Below are 21,334 nucleotides of genomic sequence, written 5' to 3' on the forward strand. Positions count from 1 at the left end.
TTAAACCAAACTTTTTATTGATGCATAATATATATGTAGAAAAGGATACAGTGAATATATGTATAGTTAGGTGAGTTATCACAAGATGAACACCCTCACATAATCGGCCCCCAAGTCAAGAAAAAAATCCTCCACATTACTTGCACCTGGAAGCCCCACTCCTGCTCCATCAGTCACTCTCCCGCCCCTCCTCCTCAAAGTTTCCACTCTGCTATCTTGTGGTGTCATAAGCCCATTGGACTTGTCCCTGAGCTTTATATAAAAGCAGTCGGGTGGCAGGTGCAGCCTAGCATCCAGACTCTCACTCAGCATTGTATTTGTGAGATTCAGTCACGTTATAGTGGGTAGCAGCAATTCTCAGTGCTTAGCTTATGGTATTTATCCCATCTACCACTAAGAGACATTTTGGATGTTTGGGGTAACGTTCCTGTGAACATTCCTCTTTGTGTTTTTGGTGCACACATTTCTGTCAGGCATCCACCTAGGCAGTGCTGTGTTGGAGCTGGCTTATCTGGGGTCATGAAGGCCAGCTGTTAGATTGTCAGGAGTTTGCAAAATTCTTCCCTACTCTGACCTTCCTTCCCTCGAATTCTTGTTGTTCTTGATGTTATTTATGTCTATTATACCTGTCTGGCAGGAACACCATATAATGTGATATTACTCATCTCTTCCCATCTCCATATTCAGTGATACCCATCCACATTGGTAACATGAAAGCAGTCACCATGGAAACTGGCAAATGTTACAAATCAGGGCTTAACAGATTATTCTTTTATTGACTGTCTAGCATTAAACTCAAGAAAGTGATAGAGAAAATGTTAATAATGCAGATGAAACTTATAAATCTGTCATCTCTATAACATTGTAAATAGCACAAGAGATTGAGAAAATATTTCTCCAGTATTGGAAAATGGTGATGTATTGAATTCAGGGAAGAAGTTGCTCACATCATTGACAAATGAGTGAAGTTCTGACATGTGTCTAGTCATTCCTTTCATCTTGCTCTTTAACATAAACAAATGTATCAAACAGTAGTCATGCTGGAACCACACTCCCAGAGCCAGTTATTAAGCACTGAGCAGCTCAGCCCTGGTCATAGGGCACATTCTGCTTTAGCCGATACTGCCAAATACTCCTCCAAAGTGGTTGTACCCATTTACATATCTGTTGGTGAGGTTTTAAACAAAATTCTGCTGTGCTTTGTAATCCTATTTCAGGACTAGCATTTTCCTAGAATCTAAGGCCATGGCTGAGCAAACTAGCTGACACAGGCTGGTTGATAATTATCTGCAAAAGAGTCCCTAAGAAAACTCTACTTCTGTAGGGCCATTTGCTGAAGCATGATCTGGGCGGGGCCCTGGGCAGCAGGAAGGAAGAGGTCACGTAGGTGCAGCGACTTGGCTTCTTGGAGGGGGCTGCACTCTGATAGCCGTGAGAACTTGAGTGGGGAAAGGAGGCACCAGGCATCAGGGCAGGGACAGCCCGTGAGCCCTGTGGGGCAAGGAGTATGGCTGGAGCATCTTCCTGTAAGCAGTGGCAAAGGGCAGAGAGCTGGAGGCACCTCCACTGGCAGCGGAGTTCCTACTGTCCATGGCTCCTGACCTTTATGCCTCAGCCCCAGGCCTGGAAGGAGGCCTGAACTAGGCTGTCCTTGGGGCAGAAGCCTAGTACAAGGAAGCCCTGCTGTCCTTCTCACGGGTCTAATTCTCACATCTTATATATCATTGCTCAGATCTAATCTCAATAAATGATGCACTGAAATCTGTGGGCAACACAGTGGCTTATAAAATTATGAATAAACATTGTTCCCAAATGCACACAAACCTTTCTGAGGCTCGTTAATGTACCCATTGTTCTCCCTGCTGCCCAAGTAGACGTTTCCTTCTTTTGCTCACCGAGAGGCCATTATGTGGTCAACAATCAATCACAAAGATGTTTCAGTTGTGAAACTCGTGAAGGCAGGCTCTGCACCAGGTGTGGATCATACAGAGAATAGCTTCAGCCCCCTCCTGAGTCCCTGTGCAAAGAAGGAACCGACATGCACAGAACAGCGCAGATGAGCCGAAGGCTTGAATGGGAGCTAGTCTTCCCTCCACTGCCGCAGGCACAGGTTGGGGTAGGGGCAGAAAGGTCAGAGTAGGGCTGGAAGGGGCCGTTAGGAAAGTTGTTACAGACTCCCCAAATGTTAGAACGATCCATAGACACAACACAGAGTGTTTCATGAACCCCTGGAGTTGGACACAGTGTTTTATGTAACTAGGCATCAGCATTATCCTGGGAAGAAAGTGAATCCATGGTCCCCAGAATAATTTTAAATAAAGTTCCAGGCCTCTGCCTTTGAATCCTATAGTACCAGTGCTCTCTGGGTGGTGGTAAGTCAGGGAGCTTCCTCTCTCACAATCCATCTGGACGTCCAGGGACCTGTTGATCTGATGGTGTCCAGAATGGAAATTCTGGTCTACGTCTTCCCAATCTGTTTCATCCAGTCTTCCCCTTCTCAGTTAATGCGAGTCCATCCTTTACCTTCTCAGGCCAGTCATCTTCCACTCTTGACCTTCAGTCCCATATCCTCTGGTAATGTAAGCAAACACCATGGTGTCCACGTTTCAAACACATTTGAAATTGACACACTGTAAACGGACTATACTTCAATAGAAAATAAAAACCAAATAAACTATAAAACATGTCTTGAATTCAACCCATCTTGCCATCTCCCCACTGCTGACCCCCAGACTAAGCTGTCTCCTCTTTCCCTGATCATTGCTGAGCCTCCACAATTGCCTCTCTGTTCCTGCCTTGTCCTGCTCTCTGTCAATTTTTAGCCTTCTCCTACCTACCCCCATAGTAAAAGTGGTAGTTCCTCCAGTTACCCACAAGGCCCCACAATTCCTGGTTCCTATACTCTCTCCCTCAGTCACTTGGTTCCGGCCAAGCCCATCTTGTGGAGGTTGCTGGTACACGGCAGGTTGGGGGAGTGTGGGGGCTTCCCCTGCCTCTTCCAGAGCTGTCACTGGTGGGAGGCAGACTCCCTCTCCCACTTAGAGGTCACTGGGCACAGGCATGGTCTTCCATGCCTTTTCCTGAGCATTCTCATCTCTCCTGTGGTGGTAACTGCCTGCTCACTTATCTGTTGTCCTTGGGGGCAGGGACCAGGTGTGGTTCACAGTGGTGACCCAAGCACTTGACAATCAAGTGCCTGGACCAGAGTAAATGCTCAGTGAAGATGTTTTCAATGGAAGGGAACCCCTCTCCTCCTCCAGTGCAAGGAGTCAGGAAGCCAGATTTTATCCAGCCCTACCAGGGCAGGTCTGGGCAGGTCATGCACCCTCTCTGGGCTCAGAAACCCCAGTTATAAAATAGCATCAAAGAAAACATTCAGCTCTGAGGGTGTCTGATTTTTTTTGGTCAAGTTACTTCATAGGAGCAACCTCAAGCCAGAATATTTCCAAATATCCTGGAAATCGCTCACTTCTCTGAGTCTTTCCTCCATTTCCAAATAGCCATTAGGTTCTGCTTCGACTACGAGGTTCCCAGGCTTTGTTACCAGTTCCTCATTCTACGAGTCATCTTGTGTCTTTAAATCCTCATCTTGACCCTCTGGCATCCATGTTGCATTCTGCTGATGCTTCCTCATCAAGGTGCACCTTCCTCGGTGACCAGGTGGGCCTGGACTCACCTCTCAGACCCTGGCACTCTCCATGGCCCCTGCCATTGCCTGCTGATGGGCAAAGCACGTCACCTGTCTTTAGTCACCAACATAGTGACCTTCAGCTTCAGGGGAAATGACCAAGTGGCCACATAGGCTCTGGGAAAGCTTCCCTTGTAGCCCAGAGAACTTAAGGGGTTGGAGAGAGAAGATGTTGTGGAGCAGAGGTAGGACCTGAGAGTTGGGAGGCAGCCATCTGGGAGACAGATTAGAAAGTGCCAAGATGAGACACTGAGGCTGCCAGGTGGGGCCTTAGAATTAATAAGTGAATTTAATGAGGTTGCCAGATATGAGGATAATATACCAAAACAGATTATATTTGTAATACTAGCAATTATTAGGAAATGAAATAAAAATCAGAAAATGAAAAAAATGGATGCTCTCACGAACATAATGTTGAATGAAAGAAATCAGATACAAAAGAATAGGTACTATATGATTCAATTTACATAAAGTTCAAACAGAGGCGAAACTATAGTGTTAAAAATTAGGATAGTAGTTAACCTTGGGGACAGAGAGAGGGTGTTGGTTTGAGTGGAGGGATAAGGGGAACATTGGCAATGTTTCCTTCTTAGACCTGAATGGTAGTTACTTCAGTGTTCTTTTGGGGATAATTTATTGAACTGTACATATACGTTTTTACACTTTTCTGTATGAGAGTCATTTTTAAAAAGTCAAAAAAAGATGACTTGGCCAGCTTGAGTAGTGATCCATAATTTAGGACAGTTGGCTGTAGTCAGATCAAAAGAGCCATGTGGTTCAAAGGTGGCCCCTTGTAGGACAGCAGCGGAGGGGAGAGGAAAGACGTGCGGAAGGAGAGAGCCAGAAGAAGAAAGTAATCTCATCTCATAGGGGGCTTCCCCAGAAAATAATGGATTCTCATTCTCTCTCTCTCTTTCTCTGTCTCCAATAACTGAATACTCATGCCTGTGTTTCTCAAATATGTTGGCTCAGACACTTGCTTTAAAACTACCTGGGTTCTTATTCAAAGTCATGGCTTTCTTGTCTTCTGGGAGGAACTCCAGCTCCCCATTTCTGTCTCTTTTACCCATTGGTTATTTAGAAGTGTGAAATGAAACTTAATTTCTAAGTGTTTGGAGATGTTCCTATCTCTTTGTTACTGATTTCTAGTTTGATTTAATTGTGATCAAACACATTTTTGCATGATTTAAATTCTTCTAAATTTGTTGAGGTTTGTTTTATGTCCTAGGGCATGGTCTATCTTAGTAAATGTTCTGTGGGAACCTGAGGAGATGGTGAATCCTGCTGCTTTGGGCAGTGTCCTATACATGGTGATCAGATCTTGGTTGATGATGTTGTTGTCTTCTTCTTCACACTTGCTGATTTGCTGTCTCCTTTCATTGCTGTTTTATCAGTTGTTGAGAGAGGGGTTTGAAACCTCCAGCCATAGCTGTGGATTTATCTATTTCTCCTTTCAGTTCTGTCAGCTCTGCTCTTTGGTGTATGCACATTTAGGATTGTTATGATCTCTTGATGTATTGACTCTTATTATTATGTAATGTTTCTCACTGTCCCTAAATTGCTCTGAATTTGACTTTATCTGATATTAATACAGCCACCTCTACTTTCTCTTTATTAATGTTTACATAGTATATATTTTTCTATCCTTTTACTTTCAATCTAGCTATATAATTATATATTTTAGTGAGTCTCCTGTAGACAGGCAAAGGCTGTTTTTTGTTTTTTTTTTCAAACCACTCTGCTAATCCCAGTCTTTTAATTGGAATAGTTAGACTATATTTGATATAATTATTGATATGTTAGGGTTAAGTCTGTAGTTTTATTTTTTGTTTGTTTGTTTTCTCTAGTTTTATATTTTCACTATTTCCTTACCTCCTGCCTTGTGGGTTACTTAAACATTTTGTAGAATTCCATTTTGATTTATCTATAATATTTCCATAGAGTGGAAAGGAACGTGTGGGCACAAGGGGCAGGATGAAGGAAGACTGGGTGCATTTGGGCCCCAGATGGCACATAATGAGTGAAGGAGAAGGGGTATCAGAAAGACACAAAAGTATTGACCTGAAGAGACTGAGAACCTGGGCCCAGCCCTGTCAGACTGGAGTGAAGAGAGACCAGAAGGAAGGGTAGGACTCCAGAGAGGGAGGAGGACCTGGAGAAGGGGCGGGAAGGACAAGCAGAGAGAAGCTCTTTGATTGCCGAGTTTCCTTTACAAATGGGGCAACATTGGGCAACACCACTATTGGTTCAGAGTCCAGCCCCCTCCCTCTCAGCTTCCTCCTAGTCTCCCACAAACACCACAGCTCCAGGGGTTCAGCTGTCTTTTCAAGATGGCCAATCAGGTGGCTGAACTTTAAGAGTCTTTTCCCAAATGGATTTTCCTGGAAACTAACACTCACTGGAGGAGGATTTTGCTCAGAAGCAACATCTGCTCAGTGGATCAAGAAAAGGAGGCATCTTGCCCCCCTCGCCCCGGCCCCTCCTCTCACGCTCAATGTGAACACACAGGAGGTTAAGGATGAGTGGACAGGATGCCCTGGAGGGATTCCTGGGCCAGTGCCTGCTGAGCGACCGTGGGCGAGTGTCATTTCTGTGATAAGACACACTTGTGGGATAAATGCTGCAGCTCAGGGGCTCCTAAAGGGTCCTGAAGGGACCCGAGTTTGTGCTAGTTTTACTTCTAGTGTCAGCCAAACACTAGTAGAGGGAGGATGGAGGAGGGCAGAATCTAGAGCTGGGAGGCAGAGGGAAGGGAAGGAAAGGGAAAGGAGGGAGTGTGTCCCTGCAGAAGAGCCCGACCTGGCAGGTGCTACAGAGGGGTGCCGAGTGCCCCTCTGGAGATTCCAACAAGCCTCTGACTGCAAACTAATCCACTAAATTGAGAGCATGGCTGGCCTTAAAAGGGGAGCACATGAGAGTTTGGGGGATCTGGAACCCTGCCTCCATGGTTCTCCCAGCTCATCACTGGCATTTCCCTGGTGCTCTCCTGCCACCCTCTCCTTGTCTTTGGAAGTGGATGTGGGCTGTGCAGCAGGAAAGAGGCTTTTCAGTGGAAATGGGTCCTAGCTTCCCTATAGGAGAGTGATGGGTGCTAGGGGTGATGGAGGAATCTCTTCTCCAGCCCTTCCCATCAACTCCCTCGCTGCTGCCCTCATACCGACCTCCTCAGGACACCAGGCAGGCAGATGCTGCACAGGGCAGGGTCGGGGCACCTCTCAACTCTCCTGTGCTTTTATACGGGGCTCCTCTTCCTTGGTTCCATTAGGTGAGGCCTTGTGCTCTGATGCTCCTGCTCTTCCCCAAGGTCAGGGGTAGCACCAGAATGTCCCACCTGCTGGGAGGTCTCTGCAGGGCACAGAGTAGGGAGAAGGAAAAATGGGTGCAGCCACCTTGCACCTCCCCCCTCCAGCCCTGTGCTGGGGCTTCTTCCTACCTTCCAGAGGATGAGAAAGGTGCCATCAATTAGAATTTTAACCAAAGGATCTAGGAAGGGGCTGTTCTTGGCTTCTCATCCCAGCTTTCTCCACACTCACCCACTTAACAAGCCCTCAGTCAGGCTCTCCCTGGGCCAGAGATGCGTCAGCCATAGACCGTCCCCGCCGGAGCTCAGTGTAAGGGATGATGGGTCAGTAATCACAATGACTGTGGTAGAGGGAAGCTGGGCCAGGCTCAGAGCAGGCTCCCAGTGGAGGCGCGGCCAGGACAAGGACACAGGTGTTAGACGCCTGTGTTTAAGAAGGAGGAAGGGAGAGACAAACCTAGTGATGAAGAAAGAAACCAAGGAGAGAGAGACAAAAAGTGAGACAGAAAGGGGAGGAAGCAGAGATTAGAGACAGAGAGCTGGAGAAGGGGCCAGAGAGCAGGACAGTTTAAGACTGAACACTAGAAAATGTGGGTGGCTGCGGACAGCCACGGGCTCGATTATAAGGAGGGGTATGTGGGGAAAATCACTGCCTTTGTCTCCACCCCAGATGGGCTGTTCCCTTTGCTGTCAAAGCTCCCTGGGACACCTCTGTCAGCAGACCTGTTTGCTGCTTTTGTGGCTCTGGGCAGCCCCTCCTGCTGGACCAGGTGGCCACTTTCTGCTCCCTTGTATCCCTGTGCCCAGCTGAGCCCCACAGGGCGGGGGCTCATGAGAATCTGTAAATACGGACAGTAGGTCACCTGTACTGAGCCTGTGTAAGCATCTCAAACATCAGGTTTGAACTGCACCCACTTCATGAGATGGGTATTATTTGCATCCCTTTTTTACACATGGGGAAACTGAGGCTTAGATTGAGAGACTGGATCAGGTCCAGGTGGCCATTTAGGGTGGAGCAGGTTCAAACCTAGGTTTCCAAGCCCACCTTCTGTGGTTTGAACCCTGCCAGGCTGTCCAGCAAAGAAATGATTGCAGGGATGAGGAAGGGAAGTCTGCCTGGAGCAGCGGTCAGGAGGCTGGGCACTCGCGGCCCAGAGGAGCTGGGGAGGCGGAGCACTGCCTCATCCAGGGAAATGGAGGAAAATGATGGTTCCTCACTCTTCTGAGTACCCGTCTCAAGCTCCTTCTCAGTGAAGGCCCATCTGACCTTCCCCCCTGGGGTACAGGCAGCAGATGTGGAGGCTTCTGGCTGGCTGAGGTGCAGAGGCTGAAAGCCACGGAGCAGGCCCCCTCCCTGACAGAATGCAGCCCCATGAGAGGGGCAGCAAAAGAGGCCCCAGGCTCAGATGCTTCCTGCCTGGGAGTTTTCCTGGGCAAGGGGCCTCATTCCTTCTGGGAAGAAATTTGCATGTATGGCCCTGGGGCAGCCCCTGCCACCCTCCAAGTTGCCTTTGGCTGGCACCTTCCTGGAAGACTCTCCCTGGGCTTGGCCCACTGCACACTTCCATCTCAACGGATGCGATGATTAGATGCTCATGGAACCAGACATCAGCCAGGGACATGGGGTGCTACCCTGGCCAGAAGAATTGAAATATGTCAACTGGGGAAACCCAGGGTTTTCCACTGTCCCTTCAACTGCTGGGGAGAGTGTGGCTCAGCAGGTCTGCAGGGTACCAGCCCCAGGAGGGTCTGGCCCTGTGAGGAGAGGGTCCAGACAGGCAGAGGGTCCTGACTATGAGAAGGGGTAGGTGAGGAGGAGGAAGAGGAAGAGGAAAAAGTTGTCCAAGGAGACAGAAGCTCTTTGTCTCTGTGGGTTCTTTGTAAATTGGGCAACATTTGGCAACACAACCTATTAGTTAATAAAGGCACTGTTTTCCTGACCACTGCCCTTCAGCTGAGCTCCCTCCTGAAGGCACCCCCCCTTCCCCCGCCAGACACATCCAAAGACTCTCTGGGACCCTTGGCTGTATGCAAGGGGCTGACTCTGGGCCCAATGTGAAGGCCTTGCTCCAGAAATCACTGTCACCACACTGGCTGGAAGCGGGGGATGCTCCATCCATCTCCTCCTCAGTCTGGCTTACTCTCTGCTCTCTCTTCAGGGTGGTCAGCACAGAAACAATCAAGCCAATAAGGGATCATGGGATAGGAGTCGGGGTCAGTGACACATTTCAGAGCTGCTTGGCCTCAGTCCCCTCATCTGAAGGGAGGTCTAAGAGGTTCTTCACGATGCTTCCGTGAAGCCACGGCTGATGTGTGCAGGGTCCAGACCCTGCTTGGTCCACAGGAGGGTTTAGTTCTTCCGCTGACTAAGATCAAGAGTGGAGGCTATCCCTACGACCCAGTCTCTGCAACAGGAGCTCTCAGAGAGTTCTGGGCTGGCTGGAAGTGAGAGCGCCAGGCTATGGGCCTAAGGCAGACTCAGGGTTAGAAGTTTGGTCTCTGTATCGCACTCACTGCATGACCACAGGCAGCCCAGTTTCCCTCTTTTTAAAGCGGGAAGAGTGACTTTCTTAGCTCACAGAGCTGTTGTTGGAGTCGCAGGAGACAATGTGACTGACAGCTCTGTTTGGCATTAAAAGTGCCATGGAAGCGCTAAGGATTATCTTGTCTCTCCTAGGACGGTAGCCCCCCAACACCCATATACACCCCCACACTAACACGGGCACTGCCTGCCTCCAAATAATGACAAACACAGGCAGGGCTGTGCTGTCAGCTTGCTCTCTTAGAGGGAAAAAAATGTCCTGCTTTACAGAATTTGCTAATTTCCAGGATGTAAATTTTCCCACTGTGACTGATTCCAAGCTACCAATGGTTTCACAACCCACCACAACATCCCTAAATATTTAAGAGGTGGCTCTCCACCAAGCCAGTAACCTCACACCACTGGCAGAGGCAGGAAAAAAGGCCCAGGTCTCCTGTCGGCCAGGCTAGAGCCTCCATGCCAGTAGGTGTCTTGAGAACTCCTTTCCTCCTTTATTCCATCTGGAGTCGGTTCTGCCCAGATCCCACATTTCCTTCCAATACTCCTCTTGGGATTTGAAGCTGGAGGAGCCCATAGAGGGAAGGATGTGTGGTTTACTGCCCATCTGTAGGGAGGGCTTAGCTTGGGCCAGCAATGTGTCACTGTGTGAATTTCAAGGGTGGAGAGAGAGTGGGGTCCTGGGAGGAGAGCCTCCCTCACCTGCCTGTTAAACACCAGCTCCTGCCATTACACAAGGGTTGGTACCACAGCCACCTTCTTTGTACTCCCTGTATTCACGCCATGCCACTGTCTTAGCACTTGGAAACCTGCATCCTACCCTCCTGCAGGCTTTTCAGGATCTGGCCCAGGCCCTGGCACATCAGAGGTGGGGCATAGATTGATGTTGAATTAATGAATAAATTGATGACTCCAGGCACACAGGCTCTGGGGCAGCCAGCATAGCCAGCCCCGGCCCTCACTATCTTTCAGATCTGACAAATGGCAAGCAGGATCTTTTGCCCAACTCCCGTCCCTCCTCCTCACTCTATATATCACTCATCCATTCAACCAACATTAATCATTAAGTTCCCAGCACACGTCCAGGGCTGGCCAGAGGATTTGAGGATGACTCTGAGACTCTTCGTTTGGTGGGTTTGGTGGAAAGTGGTAGAAAATACCAGAGGAGGTGCAGGGCTGGAGGGAGCAGATGAGTTCCATTTTAGATGCATTGACTGCAGGTGCCCGCAGGACCTTCAGGAAACACCTGTCCAGGGGCAGATAGACACTTGGGGTGGAGCTCAGGACAGAGAAGATGACTTGTTAATCCTTCTTCAACAAGAATTCAAGGCCAGAAAGCCCAGAGTGACCTTTTTTGGTCCCTCATGGTCACTGAATCCATGCTCCCAAGCCTTTACCTGGCTGTTTCCTGAACACTCTCTTTGTAGAAACCCTACCTTTCCTTCAGGTACCCAGGTCAAATGCTCTTCCTCAAACTTTTCTGGGAACCTCGTAATGGGAAACAATCAGTCAGTCCTCCTCTGGCCCCCACCCTCACTCTGTTTATGCTGCCTGCCTCTTCCCAGGGGGCCTGGACCTGCCCCCCACCCCCACCCCACTGTGCCTTGAGCCCTTGAGGGCAAGGATGGACCCCTCTTCTCTGTGTTCCTCAAGGCACCCATCAGTTCTGGCAAGAATCAATGAGTGAATAAATGAATGCTGATAATAGAACAGTTGAACTTCATTTGTCTTCTGGGCAGACCCACCTCTTCCATCAGCTTCTGCAGATGGCCTTGGAGGGTTGCTCTGCAGGTTGTCAGCGGAGCACATCGCTGGCCTGGGGCTGGACCATTACCTGCAGACACAGCATGAAAACAATCAGCCCTGTTGCCTACCCGAGTCCTGCCTCCAGGGCAGCCCTTAAGCTCAGCTTCTGGGTTATGGCCCCAGGTTCTCTGTGTTCCTGCCAAAGCCGGCATAAGTGGGTCTAGAGGCCTCTGACCTCCCAACCCATCCTTCTTCTAATTTGCACTCGGAGAGATGGGTTGTGACATTTCTTAATTCTTTTATAACTATGGAAAGGCAAAGCTGAGTTGCTAATTTAGGTACAAAGGTGCTTCAGTGCTCCTGAGAATTAGTCAATTTTGTATTACTTCATTATTTTTGAAATAGCTTATTGCAATTATTGATGAAAGCAACTTTTAAGGTTGCGACACTGTGTTTCCAAACAATGAGACACCCTGGATCTGTCACCCCAAAACCTGCTGATGATTCTGGCACTGAAACTTGGACCTTAATCTTGTGCCCAGAAAGCAGGACCCCTGATCAGACCCCATTCTCGTGCCTTGGCAGGATCCACACCCAGGACAATGGGCCCCACAGCCTCCTTGAGGTACTCAAAGACTGGGGTTGGCTCTGCTTCTCTGTGGCCAAGTGCCCACTGCATGCCCACCCTCAACAGTGCTGCCTCCCCAGGAATTGCCCATCTGCTCCAGGAAATGCTTTTTGTACCAAACGGTCTAAGCAAAAAATCAAGACCAGCTTTTCAGGACAAGCAGATTTCAGAATAACATATTGTCCAGACTAACTCGTAGAGGGAATGTTCAGGTAACCGGCAATTTCCCTCACTGTTAGTACCTGACTTCTTCACTTAGTATCTCCTGGAGCTAAGCTCACATCAGTACATACAGGGTGGCCTGTTCTTACTGAGGTCTCCAGTGTGTCCCACTGCAGGCATGGCACAATGCTCTGTGTGACACCCCCCACCCCTCCTCAAAGAGATGGACGTTTAGCTTGCTTCCAATCAGTGAATGACTGTACTGGAGACCCTGGTCTGTGAGCTGGTGTGCATCAGGTGAGTGTATTTAAAATCTGTAGAAGCAGAATTCTAGCTTTAGAATTTAAAGTCAGCTTGCTGAAAGTGGGTCAGCTTATATATCGAGGACAAAATATAACATTTATCAGATGAAGTCCCCGTCTCCCACCTCACACTGCCACAAAACAAAACAAAAACAAACAAATGGTAGGATATCCTTTTCACTGCAAATGAGGGGACCAGGAGACAGCCACTGGGCACTGAGGCCTCTGGCTCTGTTTTCTGGGAGCTGTACCCTCAGCCTGGGTCAGACTCTGGGCAGCCTCTGTTATCTCTGCCAGCTGAGCCAGGCTGCTGCGGACCTCAGGTCAGGCATCGGGTCCTCTTTTGAAATCTGAGCTGGCTACTGTGCAGAGATGGAGGTACATACGTCTGCCCTAACTGGCTCCCAGGCACTTTAGATACCATCTATACAGTCAGATGATCCACAACAATTCACCTTAGGACCCCTGCTCTGTGCCCCACCCTCTAGGAGACAGTGAGACCAGAGGGAGGACAAAACTCAGGGGCTGCCACTCCCCAGGGGCTGCAGACTAGTGGGGAAGAAAGAACATCCCAACAACCAGGCAGCACAGGGGCAGACTTGAGAGGTGGGTGTGGGCTGGGTATCCTCTCTGGGAGTGCCAAGCCCTGCCCAGGCACCATTCCGTCCTCCCTCCCCACTTTGTCCCCTCCCCCCGGGATTCTTCGCCTCAAGGAACTAGGAGACCTGGGGACAGGGGAGGAGGGAGGCAGGGGGTGTTTATTGGGCCACAGGGCGGGGCTAACCCCGTGAGGTCAGCAAGCGCTGGATAAAGGGGTGCAGACCAGGGCTCAGGTGGCAGAGGCTTCGTTCCCTGGAGTCGCCTCAGGACCCCAGACATGAAGCTCTTCTTCCCCGCCCTGCTGTCCCTCGGGGCCCTTGGTGAGTGCAGGTACCTGGGGGCGCGCCTAGTCGTGTGGGTGCCCCGACTCTGCGCCCCTCCGGGTAGGCGCCCGGGTCCCCGCGCCCTGCAAGGTTGGCATCAGCCCCGGCAGCCCGGGAGGCGCCCGGAATGCGCCGGGCCCCGCCCACCTGCCTGGGGAGGAGCCTGAGCAGGGCTCTGTGAAGCAGGTGGGGCCGATACCTAGAGCCGGCAGATCTTCCTTAAGGACCTTCCAGGACCCTGACCCATTTTGTCCCACCAGGACCTTTGGTACCCATAGTATTGTTATATGCGTTTATGTGGGAGGAAAATGAGATTCAGAGAGGGTGAGTGACTTGCCCAAGACACACAGGAGACAGATTAGATCCCAGCTCCTGCAAGGACTGTGTAACTTGGGCAAGACAGAGACTTTCTGAGCCATAGTTTCATTTAAAAATGGTCCAATTCTCTTCCACATAGCCGTGAGGAGGGGGCAGGGTAGGCAAAAGTGTATACAAGCCTCCTATGGTAGAGGGGCCGGGGTGGTGGCACAGACCCTGCTGATGCCACCCCTCTGTCAGAGGGTGTGACAGAAGTGATTGGTTTCTGGTTTTAACTGTGCCCAGACTAGAAGGGACTAAATAGAGGGGACTAGACAATTGTTAGTCCTGTACCCAAGTATCGGAAATAATTTCTGGTGCGCTTGGAGGACACTCACCTATGATGGACGTTCGTGATGTAAACATGAGGGCAGGGCAACCTGCAGTGGAGACAGAGGGTTCCAGGCAGCAGCAGTCAGGGCTGTGAGAGCAGCATCTAGGCAGTGTGTGAGCAGGCAGTGTGAGAGCCAGGTCAGAGCGAAAGCCCAGGTGTCTGCAATCCTCCTCCCCTGCCCCACCCCAATGCCTGCAGCCCTCTTCCTGTCCAACGGCAACTGCTCTGGACTGGGAGTTTCCTGGATGAAAAGAGGTGGTTAGCGATGCCCCCAAACCTGGCCCCTCCTCCAAATTCCTTCCCATGGGTGTTGGTCGTCCCTCTCTTGGCTAAGGCAGGATTGGGTCTAGCCAGGACCAATTCCTCAGGACCAACTCCCTGATGTGTGGCTTGCTGGGCCCACAGCACAGGGAGGCCCAAGAAGTAGGAAGCCTTGCTTTTCTGGAGGTGGTGACGGGCCGTGGTCTGGATTCCGGCTCAGAGTTGCACCACTGGGTTCTATTTCATTTGAATCTTTGGCTGTCTTGGCCCCCACAGAGCCTGCAGTTTAAATCCTGCGGCCCTGCAGTCCCTGGGATGGTGGCCAACATCCCAAAGTGTCACTGAAACCCTTGTCCTACCCAGAGGAAGGAGTGGCAGCTGCCTTAGGGGATTCCCCATGGGTCTACTGGCTGGCAAAGGCTGGGTGGGGTCAGAAGAGTAACTCCATCCCAGCCCCTGCCTTTGGGTCACTGCACATTTGCACAGAAGGAATTGGAGGATGTACACTTTTAGGAAGAGTCGATGCAGGCTCAGGTGCACAGCATCTGAGTGGCTGACATGTTTCAGGGGCTGGGTTTGGGATACAGGAAGAGCCAGACCCAGACCTGCTTCAGGGAGCACTTGGTCTTGAGAGGGACACATAGCTTCAGAACTGGATGGTGGGAACTGTGGGAAGGGATGAGCGATCTGCTTCTGGTGTTTGGGGAGCTGGGGTCTGAGGACCTCGAAAAACCCCCGAGTTGTGCTTTAGTCTTCTGGTTCCTCCCCTCCCAGGGGAGCACACGAGCTCGGCCCCAGTTCCCCATTCCTGCCACTGCTGGTGTCCTCCCCCTACCTTGAGACACGGTCTTTGTTTTTAGCTCTCCCTACACCCCCAGGTACCACCCATCCCAAGCTAATTTCTGACACCAACTCTGTATTTCTTCCCCCTTCTCTATTCCGGATGCTTTTCTGCCTGGTTTCCAGGTTTCAGTCCTCCCTGTCCCTGCCCCTTCACGAGTCACTGCTCCACTACTTCTTGGACAATCATTGCAGGCTTTCCATGATCTGACCCCAAACCGTTTACTAGACCCCTCTCCACAGCAGCCTGTTTCTAACCCAGTGAGCCTCAATAGGCAGGCTAGCCCAGTGGTGAAAGCAGGGAGTCTGCTGTCTGACTGCCTAGGTTCAGATCCTAGAGCCAAATTTATTAGCTGTGGAATGTCAGGAAGCCACATAACTAGTTAAAGCCACATTTTCCTCACCTGGAAAACATGGATACTGCAAAACTCACAATAAAGAGGGGCTGGGAGGTTTGAGGGAGGTCAAGTGAAGGGCTGAGATCTGGCACAGAACGTGCTTGCAAGCTTCACTGTGCACACAGCCCGTTGTTCCCGCCTCCTGGAATGTCCTCCCCCTCCCCCCACCCATTACTGGCTGAGGTCATGGGGACATCACTCCTGGTTTGATATTTGTTCTCTTCTAGAGCATTCATCATACTTAGCTTCCTCTTTTTTGGTTTTTGCCTCTCCAGATGAGAGGTGAGAGCTGTCTGCTTATACGTTCCTCTGCATGTCACATAGTGCTATGTATACATACAGAGGGCATCCAGGAAACACTATTGGGCTGAATCTGAGAGGGTTAATTCTCACTCTGGGACAGTTCTGAGTGAAGTTTTCTGAGGAGAGATTACACCCTGAGACATCTCCCTGGGATGATGGCTGGCGGAGGAGGGGTGTGGCAGTCGGGTGTCCCTGAACCTCTGCTGACTCAGCTTGGGAGCCACAGGTCTCCCCCTTACACCCTTGCAGCCTGCCTCAAGACCTCAGTGGGTCTGACTGTGCAGGGGATGGCCTAGGAACAGGAGGTGGCAGAGGTCTGAGTGTTCCACCCCAAAGCACAGCCAAAGGGGAAGGGGGCTTTTGCAACCAAGTGGTTTTTGTTTTTGTTCTGTTTTTTTGGTAACAGCTTTACTGAGGTATATTTTACATTCACCTATTCAAAATTCACCTACTTCGAGTGTACAATTCAATGATTTTTAGTAATTTTACTGAGTGGTGCAACCATCACTGTAAATCAGTTTTAGAGCATTTCCATCCCCCCATAAGAGTCCTCTGTCTGATTCAGAGGTGAATGGTGGTAACTCAGGCACACTGACCCATTTGGTACAATACCTACTGCAGCTACTGACAAGGGATCGATCAGGTGTATTTTCCTCTGTTCCCTCAGCATCCTCTGGGGAGATGCTTGTAGAAACAGCAATCTAGAGGGACCCAGATTCCAGGCAGGATGTTGCCACTGCTGAGCAGCCTGTCACTCAGCATTCTCAAGACTCAGCTCCCACACCAGAAACACACAAGCAATAATCCCTTCCCTGCCTACCTCCCAGGTTCCAGGGTGACAAAGCAAGAGAACTCCATAAACTGACTCAAGGGAGCATCACTGTTTTTTCAGGTGTCAGAAGTATGTCAGTCATAGAAGGGAAGAGAATCCAGAGGCCCTGATTGTCTCCACTAATTCATTGAGAATCACAGCCCTCTGGCCAGCACTGAGTTCTCATTAGGCCAGCAGGACACCTCCGCTTGAGGAGAGTGGCCTGACTTAGGGACAGAATGGAGAGGGAAGGGGAGGAAAACTCCGTCAGAGGGGGAGGCAGTCTCTTCCATGGGCAGTGGTGGAGCCCTCACTCCTTGGCCTCCTTCTCCCAGGACTGTGTCTGGCTGCCTCTAAGAAAAGTGTTCGATGGTGCACCACATCACCAGCAGAGTCGTCAAAATGTGCCCAATGGCAACGGAGGATGAAAAAAGTGCGTGGTCCCTCTGTCACCTGCGTAAAGAAGACATCTCGCTTTGAATGCATCCAGGCCATCTCGGTAAGTCCAGGCTGCAGTTTGGGTGGGACCAGACTGAAAGGAAGGGAAAGGAGAAGAGAGCAGTGGAAAATGTGCTCTTCCCACTCCCTCTCCTGTTCTTCCTGGGCACCTGTAAGCTGGGAACAGTCCTCTCTCACAGGACACAATGCTATTTTGAAAGCAGAAATTAATATTCTAAAGTGGAGAGACTGTGTGTAGGGAAACCGGGATCGCCACATAAATTGTGAGTAACAACTGTGCAAAAAATGCCAGAGATCCAGTCGTACTGGGTGAATATGTGACACTGGCAAAAGTCAAGGTGACTCTGAAAGGTAAAACCTCCAGAAGATCGTGACCTCTAATAATTAGAGAAATAAACCCAGCCCATCATAGTCAGCACATCACATCTCTGGGGCAGGGCCTGCCAGGGAACATGGCATTGGAAAGGCATTTGTCCAAGACATTCGCGGAGAGAAAAGGGAATCATGACTTGTGGATGATTTCAGGTTCCTTTTGTTTTTTGAGATATAAGATCTACCGAAATAATTTTTACTCATTCACTTGACAACTTTGTTATGTGTTTGCCGTGTGCCATGATTGTGCGTACTCAACTCTAGTGCAGAGTGGGTGATTTGTGTAAAAGTTTCTATTACTATCTAGGGTTATTGGAACAGTACTTGGGGGTGGGGAATCTAGTCTGAACAATATTCTAGGCTATTATTTTATCACTATGGCCTGTGGACAAGCAGCACCAGCATTTCCTGATGGTTTTAAATGCAGATTTCTAGGCCCTGTTCTAACCTGTTCAATATCTGTGAATAAGGTCTCAAAATCTGCCTTTTTAATAAGAGCCCCATTTGAAGCCAGTACTACATACCATACATCAGAGTAAAGTTGAGATAGATTAAATGATTAGAAATAAAATGTGTATTATTGAACAGCCAGGGAGACAGGCTGACTAGCAAAATTACAGAGGGAAGAGAAATCTCTTAGCTTTTCAGCAATGAACTAAATCATGAAGTAAACTGACAGATTTTAAAATATGAAACATTTCACTTGCAGCTATTAAAAACATTTAAACAAAAAAATTTAGAAAGCACCAGAGGAAGAAGTGACCACCACCCCCCCCGACAAGTGACTGCTATGCACACCCTGTAAAGAACTGATTCAAACTGGTCAGAAGTGTGGGATCACATAAGAAAAACAACAGGAGCAGTGGGTGTTCATAATTAATAAAAATACTTGAGAAATGTTCCTCTTAATAATCAAGAGAAATGCAAATCTCAGCAAATTGTTAGTACTTGCATTTTCTCAAGTAACAACACTTAATAAAATGAAAGCCTGTCCCACTGGTGATTCTGCAATGAAACTGATCCTCACAGTGGATGGCATTCTAAACTGGCTTTCAGAACCTTCTGGAAAGCAGAATGGCAATGACAGCCAGGACCTTGACCATAAAATGTTCATTGTCTGGGTGATCCCACCCTCAGATGCTTATCCCAAGGCAACAGGTCATCAGAAGGGAAAAAAGTTATGAGAACAAAGCTGTCCAAAAGTATAGTTTTAAAAAGTCAGAAGTAACCCAAGTGCTGAACTTTGAGGGGGAATTTTTAAATTTTAATTTAATAAATTATGGAACAGCCACATTATAATAAAATATCATGAAGTCAATAAAATTGATAAAGGCTCTACAGAAGGGAGAAACCATAGGCAGCTTTAGATGACTTGAGCAGTCCACAAAATATGATCCGTACCTGATTGCAGATGTAAGAAAGAGGTAGGCATGTGAGAAGTAATACGCCAAAGGGGATGAACATGGTTTATTGTGATAATTTTAAGTTCTATTAATAGTTAAACTTTCTATTCAATAAGCAAGAACTTAAAAGAAATAAATACAGAGCAAAACCAGGGGAGGAAGCATCTCCAACAACTTTTGATACAAGTGATTATTAAGGGTGAGATTCGGGGAGTGATCTAAGGCAATCCTCCAACCTCAGGAGGTAAAGCAGTAGGGCTGGGGCTCATCACCCAGAAATTGGCTCCCTGGACTCGTGCCACCTCTCAAGGCACCTGAGTGGGCATGTTTGAAAGCTGCCCCTCTGGAAGAGCCTTCCAGCCATGGAGGCTTCTGGCGTCCTGCAATTCACTTGTCTGGCTTAGGGTAGGTTTTCTCCTGAAGCCCATCTGGCCTCTGCTTTCAGACAGAAAAGGCAGATGCTGTGACCCTTGACGGTGGTTTGGTGTATGACGCAGGCCTGGACCCCTACAAGCTGCGGCCGATAGCGGCAGAGGTCTATGGGACAGAAAACAGTGAGTTCTCCATGGGGACCCAGAAGCTAGTGTGGCCTTGGCCTGGGCCCTGGGCTCCTTGGAGTCAGATTGGATGAAGCACAGAGCTGGGGTCTCAGACAGCATCACACTTGCAAGGGACGGAATCCCTGGGCTCTTTGGGCCAGATGCTGACCCACTGGGGGAGGACACGCGTGCACGCTCCCTGGGGAAACAGCAGGCTCTGGGCTGCTGTGGACCAGATGAAACGCCAGTACATGGTCCCCTTCCCACGAGGGGCTTGGTCAGGGTGGGCTGCTTCTGTCCCTCCGGTCTAGGTTACGAGCTCTCGATTCCCTCTGCCCCTTTGCAGATCCCCAAACCCACTATTATGCCGTTGCCATTGCCAAAAAGGGCACCAACTTTCAGCTGAACCAGCTACAAGGCCTGAAGTCCTGCCATACCGGCCTTGGCAGGTCCGCTGGGTGGAACATCCCTATGGGGCTACTTCGTCCATTCTTGGACTGGACAGGGCCTCCTGAGCCCCTCCAGAAAGGTAAGATGGTTAGAGAATTGGGGATGATCTCAGGCTGGGGTCTCCACTCCAGTGGCACATACACAAATCACTTTGATATCACCCAGGTGAACATATGGGATGAATCCAAGGTGGGAGTGAGTTTAACCTCCATGAAACCTGCACGAAACCTGCACAAAACCTGCACGAAACCTGCATGGTCAGGGTCTACCGCACTGGCAGCCCTGGGAGATGCAGCTGAGTCTGCTATCAGCCAAGATGCATCTCTCTGAGTTCCTAGCTTTGCAAAGGCTGTCAGGCAGGGGGCAGAGGGAGCAGCAATCTGCCCACGGGAGCACACACTGGGAGGTGCCACTGGCTGTGACTCAGCTGGCTCACACTCCGGTCTATTTCTGTCGGTTCAACAGCTGTGGCCAAATTCTTCTCTGCCAGCTGTGTTCCCTGCGTGGATGGAAAAGAGTACCCCAACCTGTGTCAGCTGTGTGCAGGGACGGGGGAAAATAAATGTGCCTGCTCCTCCCAGGAACCATATTTTGGCTACTCTGGTGCCTTCAAGTGAGTGAGACTGTCCTCTTCTCCCCAGTGGCCCACATTTCCTCAAGCTAGGAGGCCCTTTCTCTGGTACCAAGTAGAGCTCAATCTGTTAGTAGGGACCACTGAGGAAGTCCAGTTCTCCTACTGCTGTGCAGACAGAGAAACTGAGTCCGAAGAGGGTGCTGCCTTTGCCCAGCGCACGTTCCCCTCCAGCCCCCCAGGCCCCACATGTGCCCCCTCACCTCTGCACCAGCCCCACAAGCAGTCACCTCTGGCAGTGGCCCCTTCTGTCTTCCCAGAGAACCCTGAATCTGACGTTGTCCTGGGTTCCTCCTGCTGACTTCTGTCCCCTCCCTAACCACAGAGGGACTCAAAGAGTCTTGTAATGAGAAAACCAGTCCCAGGCTTCTGGTGGGGCAGGACAGCCTGGCCTCTCCTGGCTCCGGGAGGCAGGGACCTCCGCACCCTCTCCCCCCCCCCCCCCCCCCGTGCTGAGGCTGATGCTGCTCCTCGTCCCCCATCTGCCTCCCGGACTCGAGCATTTTGCTAAGGGAGGCCTCCCGGCTTCTCTGCTGGCCTGGGAACGTCTATCACTTAGTCCTGGGAGGAAAAACCACACGGCCAAGGACATCACTTTTACCCTCTGGTGTAAAGGCTTCAAAACTTTTTTACCTGGAAAGACAAAGTTTTGCCCTCTCAGTCCTTAAAGCAGGAAGTGGGGGTCTCTGGACAACACCCGAGCCCTTGTTCCTCAGAATGTACCTGCAGGTGACTTCTGCCGCCTTGCTGAGAGGATGCCCCAAAGCCTCAGGGCCCTGCCCTCTGCAGGCCAGGCACCCACAGAAGACAAGCCCCAGGGCCCTGCTCCCCAGGGAGGCAGGAGGAAGAAGTCAAGGGGAGCTGCTTCATGCCAGCCTATCTGGTGC

General features: G+C 49.9%; 1 protein-coding gene and 1 long non-coding RNA gene across 2 annotated transcripts in view; one reads left to right on the plus strand and one right to left on the minus strand.

Moving 5' to 3' along the window:
* LOC116158217 (uncharacterized) lies at positions 1–14,585 on the minus strand. The gene is made up of 3 exons (XR_004142414.2): positions 13,985–14,585; positions 11,274–11,362; positions 1–2,571 (listed from the first exon to the last, which is right to left on the minus strand). It is a non-coding gene; the product is annotated as an uncharacterized LOC116158217 (long non-coding RNA).
* LTF (lactotransferrin) overlaps positions 13,231–21,334 on the plus strand; it is a 26,600-nt gene continuing 18,496 nt past the window's right edge. The window contains 5 exon segments of the mRNA NM_001303567.1: positions 13,231–13,286; positions 16,929–17,092; positions 19,273–19,381; positions 19,713–19,895; positions 20,282–20,429. Of these exon segments, the coding sequence (NP_001290496.1) occupies positions 13,244–13,286; positions 16,929–17,092; positions 19,273–19,381; positions 19,713–19,895; positions 20,282–20,429 (647 nt within the window). The 5' untranslated portion in view covers positions 13,231–13,243.

The sequence above is a fragment of the Camelus dromedarius genome, chromosome 17, assembly GCF_036321535.1.
Source record: "Camelus dromedarius isolate mCamDro1 chromosome 17, mCamDro1.pat, whole genome shotgun sequence".
Classification (NCBI taxonomy): domain Eukaryota; kingdom Metazoa; phylum Chordata; class Mammalia; order Artiodactyla; family Camelidae; genus Camelus; species Camelus dromedarius.